General features: G+C 29.5%; 1 protein-coding gene across 1 annotated transcript; it reads left to right on the top strand.

The window, feature by feature from the left end:
• Nucleotides 1-2,514: 2,514 nt before the first annotated feature.
• On the top strand, nucleotides 2,515-4,602 carry LOC119672798 (probable cytochrome P450 4d14). Its single transcript, XM_038083938.1, has 5 exons — nucleotides 2,515-2,788; nucleotides 2,841-3,297; nucleotides 3,356-3,552; nucleotides 3,647-4,015; nucleotides 4,080-4,602. Exons 1-5 carry the CDS (start codon nucleotides 2,626-2,628, stop codon nucleotides 4,409-4,411), a joined length of 1,518 nt encoding a protein of 505 aa, XP_037939866.1. The 5' UTR covers nucleotides 2,515-2,625; the 3' UTR covers nucleotides 4,412-4,602.
• Nucleotides 4,603-7,779: the final 3,177 nt, after the last annotated feature.

Raw genomic sequence — 7,779 nt, 5'->3', positions numbered from 1 at the left:
TCTACCATGTAAACTGCTGTCTATATTTAGATAAATTCCTGTTTAGAATTTTTGCCAGTCATTGTTTTTGTTTGTGTGCTTCTTCTTAGTGCCGGCTTTCGTCATTTCGCTGTCGGCATTTCGATGAGAGCGTTCGTCAATTGCTATGGGCTATTGGTTCACTTCGCGGCCACTAGTTCTACTTCGTTATTTTTTTGTTTATTACTTAATACTAGAGTTGCTTACTAGTCACAGACGTTTCGTCTTAGACGTTGTCATGTGAACACATCATTATTTTGGACTTTGGATTTTGCTTTTAAATAATAAATAAACAGCGAAGTTTTTATTATTTTTGCTTAAAGAATAAATACCAGTATCAAATGTTTAACCAAAAGATAGCCATTTATTAAAATGTTTATTTAACATATATTAATATCATTAACATACGAGTACTAAGTAAAATATTTATATGAATTCTATTTAATTTTTTAAATTATTGTAATTTAAATTTTTATTTTCACAAGATTGTAATATATATAACAACACAATATCTTCTAGTCTCCGGATAAATGCATTCCACTTAATTAAGTTTCCACTCTTAAATGCGCTTTCGAATTAGTCACAGACAAAAAACAAAAAAACAACTAAAACTCCTGGATACAAATAAATTCGTCATTACACTTTTGGAATAAAAGTGCCTAGATAAATGGTTCCGTGAGTTTTATAATATAAAACTCTACTGAAATATAAACTCTATAAACTCTACTGAAATAGTCTTTAATATTTGCCATACTTTTTGGTAGAAAGTGAAATGGGCAAAAGTTCTCATTTGGCTTAGTATGAATAGATTTTCTTATTAAAGGTATAGTATAAAAATAAGGCTGATATGGCAACATGAACTTGGTATTCCTGACAAAGAAGAATTACTTTGAAAAAATAGTCACATACTTCTGCTCAATCTAAGTTCTTGGAATGCAGTAATTTGACACGACAATAGTTCGATCAGTTTGTTTGTGATAGGTTATAGTATTTTTAAAACGAATATGATGTATATTATACATATATATTCGATAATATTTAAATATTAATATGTTCAATACTTCACCGAATCGTTGATCTGTTTTTAATCTAAATTTTTATTCTCCCCAGGAGTGTTCACAACAGATCATTATTCTCGCAAGCGAATTTTAACAAATCATTAGACAGATTGTATTTATCTGTTACAGTAGTTGCCAGTAAACTAACTGACCATCAATTGCCAATTTATTCTCAATTTAAATCTTTTCAATACTTTACTCAACAGAAAGCATGTCTTTGCATTTGATTTTTAATAAGGCTAAAGCCTGATGGTTCCCAACCAGAGGTCTGCGGATTCATAATTCCATATACTATATATGTACTTATGCATTTTTAAAATTCATTATACAATTATACCCGAAGAGAGGCAAAAGCATATTTTAAATAATGATACAGTTTATTATCTTTAACTTTGTGGGCCCTAAGCTAAAACAAAAAATCTGGTAGTACTTGTCAATAAAAAAATTGGGAACACTGCTTTAAGATTTAGAATACATTTGTAAGTTACAGCCAGTGACCAGTAGTTTTACTGCAATAGCAGCAGTGCAACTTTGGTGAAGAAATTTTCAATTAATTGCTTGTGGAGATACCGATTTGCTGACTTCCTTTATAACATTGAAAAGTAGAGTTAAAATGAACAAAGTTTATTTAAATAATTATTTAAATATAAAATGTTTATCTGCTAACAATAATTAAATTGCTATTACGTTATTATATACAGGCGATGTATATAATCGCATAATAACTGTATAACAATTTTAATAAATTAATAAAATCTATTTAATTTTGATAATGATTAAATTTAAGTATTTCTAATGATGAAATTTTGATAATGAATTGCAAAAAGTTTTCAAAATCTCGTTGTTTGATAATGAAGAAGTGAAATTTTTCTTTCGATCAAAGTTCAAACGCAATACAAAAACACTCCAAACACACCCACTGATGATATAAATACGAAAACTGTTTGATAAGTTTTAAAATAGTTTTTTTTTTTTAATAGAAAGATTTATTTAACACAACAATATATCAGTTACAACAATGTATCAGTTGTTTTGTCAGCAAATCCAACAGTTAAATATGCCAAATTATGTCATAGAGTGTTTTCGTATTCACTAGATTTAGTCACAAATTTTTTATTTATTTACAAATTTGTGAAAATAGCTTGCTGAGAAATAATTCCAATTAAATTCGGATTTAACCTTTTCACTCAACGAGGCTTTGAAGACTTCAAATCATATTCTTCAAAAGATATGAAAATTGCAGTACTATTGCAGCAAGTGTGTAAAACTTAAAGGAAACTACACCTTTAATAAATATATATTATTACAAAATTTAATGAATGGAAAAATTCAACTCTTCATTTCTCACTGATTTATTAAAACACCCTCGTACTAGAGCAGCCGGTAAGAAACAAAATCCAGTTTTATCAGTTTGTTCGCTAGACACTAGAGAAAAGACTATGAAGATAAGCAAATAACATCGTTGAACAAACTAAAAGGCTAACAACATAAATACAAATAACTTGTTCTCTTGATCTCACATTTGTAAACAGACCTTCAAGCTAAAAACATGTTTTTAGAATTATTCTTAGGTTTTTTTACTTTTTTACTCATATGGGACTTCATCCATAAACGAAGAAGAAATAAACTTTTTAAAAATGCCGGCATTCAAGGGCCAAAAGGCTTACCACTTCTTGGAAATATTCTGAAATTAATTAATGAGAACACTGAGAGTAAGCAAATATATTTTATTTATACAATATAAAATTACAATATCTTTTTTAGCCCTAACTTATTTTAATAAATCAATGCGAACTAAATATGGCAAGATATGGAGAATGTGGTTCTTTCATCAGGACCGTGTCTTTGTGCAAGATCCTAAATACTTTGAGAGCATACTCAGCAGTCAACAAGTTATATCAAAAAACAACTCATACAGCTTATTATTGCCTTGGCTTGGGGATGGTTTACTTCTAAGTACAGGATCTAAGTGGCATGCGAGAAGAAAGATTTTTACACCGACTTTTCATTTTAAGATATTAGAACAATTCGTTGAGATTTTCGATCAACAAAGCACAGTTATGGCAAAAAAGTTATATGACAAAGCTGACGGTAAAACAGTCATAGATATGTTTCCAGTAGTGTGTCTTACTGCATTAGATATAATAGCCGAAACCGCGATGGGTGTAAAAATCAACGCTCAAATGAATCCAGATTTTCCGTATGCCAAAGCAGTCACAGAGTAAGAAATTATATTGTATATCACTTTTACTTACTATATTTAATAATAATTTTTCCAGAGTTTCCCAAATTATAGCTACACGTGTTATTAAAGGCAATCAACGCTATGATATACCTTTCATGATTACTGCACCACATATTGCATTCAGATTAAAGAAGCATATATCACTCATGCACGATTTTACGGATACAGTAATCAAAGAGCGCAGAGTTGCATTGGAAAAATCAATCGCAGATGGTAGTAATAAACCATTAGGTAAGTCATAATATTTTAGCAATAAATACTTCGAATCCATTTTATTGCTCGCTTTTTCAAAAATAATTAAATATTTATTTAACTTTTACTTTAGATGTATCAGATGATATGGGAGTTAAAAAGCGAATGGCTTTTCTGGACGTTTTACTACAATCAACAGTAGATGGCAAACCTTTATCAAATGCAGATATACGTGAGGAAGTAGATACATTTATGTTTGAAGGACATGATACCACTACAAGTGGCATATCACATACATGTTACCTTATAGCCAGACATCCAGAAATTCAGCAGAAACTTTTCGATGAAATACGACAAGTAATTGGTGATGATAAGAACAAAGCGATCACAACAAGAGAGTTACAAGAGCTTAAGTATTTAGACATTGTTATTAAAGAGGGTTTGCGTTTATATCCGCCGGTACCAATAATTGGGCGAATGACTGATAGCGACGTTGTATTAAGTAAGTTCAAATTAAATTATTTCTCAATGTCAAAATAAAAAAAGTATTCAATCACTTATTTTAGATGGTAAATTGATTCCTTCAAACACAAATATAACTTTGTTACTTTATGCAGCTTTGAGAGATCCGGATTATTTTTCAAATCCAGATGAATTCATACCAGAACGGTTTTTAAATGAAAAAATTGATCCGTTCGCAAATGTTCCTTTCAGTGCTGGTCCGCGTAATTGTATTGGTCAGAAGTTCGCTTTATTGGAAATGAAGAGTACTATTAGCAAATTATTGCGTCATTTTGAATTTTTACCCTTGGGCGCAGAAGTAAGACCAATGCAAAATCTGATTCTTCGTTCTGCGAGTGGTATTAATGTTGGACTTCGACCTAGGGTATATTCATAGTTTGAGATTGTAGTGAACTGTATAAATGTGTGCGTAAAATGCGGTATTTCAATTTATAAATATTATTAACAAAATTGTGTGACGTGTTGTTCTATATAAAATTAATTATTTTAATGCTAATTGTAAAACTGAACTACTTCTCTAGATTTTTAAATAAATACGTTTTAAATGATTTTTGCGATTTTTTATACTATACCATAATGTTAAAAATGTTCTTATTAATTGGTATTACGGAAATAATTGCAGTTCGTTAAAATAGTTTTTTTACGAACTACATGAGCTTCATTTATATAAGAAAAATTAAATTAAATAATTATTAAAAACTATTTTTTACTTCGTATTTTATGGCGCCATCAAGATAAGTCAATTAGAATAGGTACTAACCCAGTGGAGGCAGAATAATATAATAAAATATAAGTCCCCTCAAAGAAATTTTATAAAGCAATATACAAAACTGAATTCCTTTTATCTTATTTATTTGAAAACGCGGAGTATCAAAATACACAAAGATTCTAGCAAAGATTTATTTTGGATTTTTAGGAAGGCAATTATAATAAATTTAATTAAAAAAAAATGGAAACAAAAATGTATAAATAAATCACTTGAATAGTTATTTAACAATAAAACATTTATGTTAAGTAACGCGTTGTCAGTTTGTAAGCTACTGGTTTTCTTTATAATTAGAGGATTCATATATTAATCGAAAAAGTTTTGATGAATCGATTTTATTTATAAATTGCAAAAAGTTTTTGGCATTTTACTGGTTTAATATGAATAACTTAATTCCTTCACTTGGGCAAAGTTTAAAAACGGTATATCAGGGCATGCTAAATATCCGCAGACGACATAACATGATAGCAGCAGACATATAACAAATCTCTATTTTATCAGTATGAGGTCACTACAAGCCAGATATCAGACCAATAAGATAAGCAAAAGTAATCGCGAAACAAAGTAAAAGACTAGGAACATAAGTATAAATAGTTTCTTCATGGGTTTAGAAACTATTATTAAATACACATTTAATTATTTAAAAACATTTAATTTTATATTCGATATAAAATTATAACACTTTTTTTTAGTACTATATACAGATTATGGTTATTTCATCAGGACCGAGTCTTTGTGTTAGATCCTAAATTCTTTGAGAATATACTCAGCAGTCAACAAGTTATATCAAAAAATAACTTATGCAATATGCTAATTCCCTGACTTGGGGATCGTTCACTTCTAAGTACAGGATCAAAGTGGCATGCGAGAAGAAAGATTTTTATGCCGACTTTTCATTTTAAGATATTAGAACAATTCGTTGAGATTTTCAATCAACAAAGTGCAGTTATGGCAAAAACTTTATATAAAAAAGCAAATGGTAAAACAGTGAGAGATATGTTTTCAGTAATATGCCTAACTGCACTATGTATAATAGCAAACAGCGGGATGGATGTAAAGATCAAATCACAGATCAACCCAGATTTTCCTTATGCCAAAGCGGTCACAGAGTAAGCGATTATAGTATATATTCAAATTTACTTACTACATTTACCAATTAATTTTTACTAGTGTTGCCCAAATTGTTGCTACACGTGTTATTAAAGGCAATCAATACTTTGATATGCCTTTAATGGTTACTGCACAACATATAGCACTCAGATTTAAGAAGTATATAGCACCGATTTGTAGTTTTACTGAAACGGCAATTAAGGATCGTAGAGTTGCATATAGCAGATGGAAGATGTACCATTAATTAAGTTTTATTAAAATAATAATAAAAGTTATTTTCTGGAATTATTCTATACATTTAGGAGAAAATTTCAGGGCCCAAGAAATGAAAAAAATTGCATGGGATAGTTTCATAACTATGTATATTACTTAAGTACTCTAATAAATTTGTGCAATACGGTTAGCATATCATTAGTTAGCTACATTTGAAGGTCCATTACAGAAAAACTTTGTTTAAAATACTTACAGTTCTTTGATAAAAAATTGTTCTAAGAAAATAAGGATCGATACTAATAACACCATTTACATTTAAATATATTTATGTTCGAAGGACATGATACCTCTATAAGCGGGACATCAAATACACATTATGGCCGGACATCCAGCAATTCAACAGAAACTTTTTGATGAACTACGACAAGTTATTGGTGATGATAGAATAAACCCATCATAACGAGAGAATTACAAGAGCTTAAGTATTTAGACATTGTTATCAAGAAGGGTTTACGTTTTTACCCACCATTACCAGTAATAGGTCACTTGAATGATACCGACGTTATAATAAGTTAGTAATTATTAGATTGTTTTATGAAACAAAAAAAAAATGTTTCCAATTATATTTTGTAGATGGTAAATTAATTCCTGCCAATACAAATATACATAACTATGTTATTTTATTCAGCTTTGAGAGATCTCGATTATTTCTTAGATGAATTTATACCAGAACGTTTTCTAAATGAAGTGTTCGTTTACGTAATTGTATTGGTCATATGTGCGCTCTATTGGAAATGAAAAGCACTATTAGTAAACTATTGCGCCATTTTGAATTTTAATCTATGGGTGCAGAAGTACGACCTATTCAAAATCTATTTCCTTGTTCTGCAAGTTTTCGAAATGTTTTACAATAATGGTACTCTGTCTTGCAAACTCATTGCAAGGTGCACGAAATGAACAGATTGCCCGAGCTTGCAATTGACAACAACAAAATAACCGCACAATATTTCTTGCAATATTACTATACTTAAACCCATGTATATATGCCTGTATGCCTGTAAGAAACAGAAAAATAAAACAGCTGTTTTGACATTTGTTGCTTCTCATGTGGATGTGGTATGCTGCATATACGGCTGTTACATTTTGATGCTGCAATTCTGCAACAGAGATGACCTCGCACTCTTGCAATTTTATAATAACATTCTTGTATTTAGTGCACCTTGCAATGACAGAGTGAATATAGACAGAGTGAGTATATATGGATGCATTTAAAATGAAATTTATTAAACATAAAAATTTATTAACTTCATCACACTTTTTTACATGCAATCAGAAAATTTTAAAATTAAAGCAATTTAAAGTTTAAAATATATTTGTGTATATATTTAATTGTTGTTTTGGAAATAATTTTAGTTCAATGAACTAGTTTGTTTACGAACTATACAGGCCTTATGTACACAAGTAAAAATGATATTGAATAACTTTTTAGCAGTAGTGGCTTGTGTCAATTATGTTGCGTGCAACTTCATTTGATGTTGTTTTCTTTTACAGAAGCTGGTAATTATCGAAAACAGTATAGTGGGATCCACTAAAACCACATTAAAAGAAATTACCACACAAAATATTTATATTATTTTTTGTAAATGCTATCTATT

The sequence above is a fragment of the Teleopsis dalmanni genome, chromosome 1, assembly GCF_002237135.1.
Source record: "Teleopsis dalmanni isolate 2A chromosome 1, ASM223713v2, whole genome shotgun sequence".
NCBI lineage: Eukaryota > Metazoa > Arthropoda > Insecta > Diptera > Diopsidae > Teleopsis > Teleopsis dalmanni.
Note: the sequence above shows the minus strand (reverse complement) of the source record. Positions and strands in the feature narration are given on the sequence as shown.

Excerpts from the sequence above, each read along its gene's own strand:
- LOC119672798 (XM_038083938.1), top strand. The coding sequence starts at position 2,626 with ATGTTTTTAGAATTATTCTTAGGTTTTTTTACTTTTTTACTCATATGG. Across the intron at positions 3,298-3,355 it reads TATGCCAAAGCAGTCACAGA|AGTTTCCCAAATTATAGCTA; the intron begins GTAAGAAATTAT and ends TAATTTTTCCAG. Across the intron at positions 4,016-4,079 it reads TGATAGCGACGTTGTATTAA|ATGGTAAATTGATTCCTTCA; the intron begins GTAAGTTCAAAT and ends CACTTATTTTAG.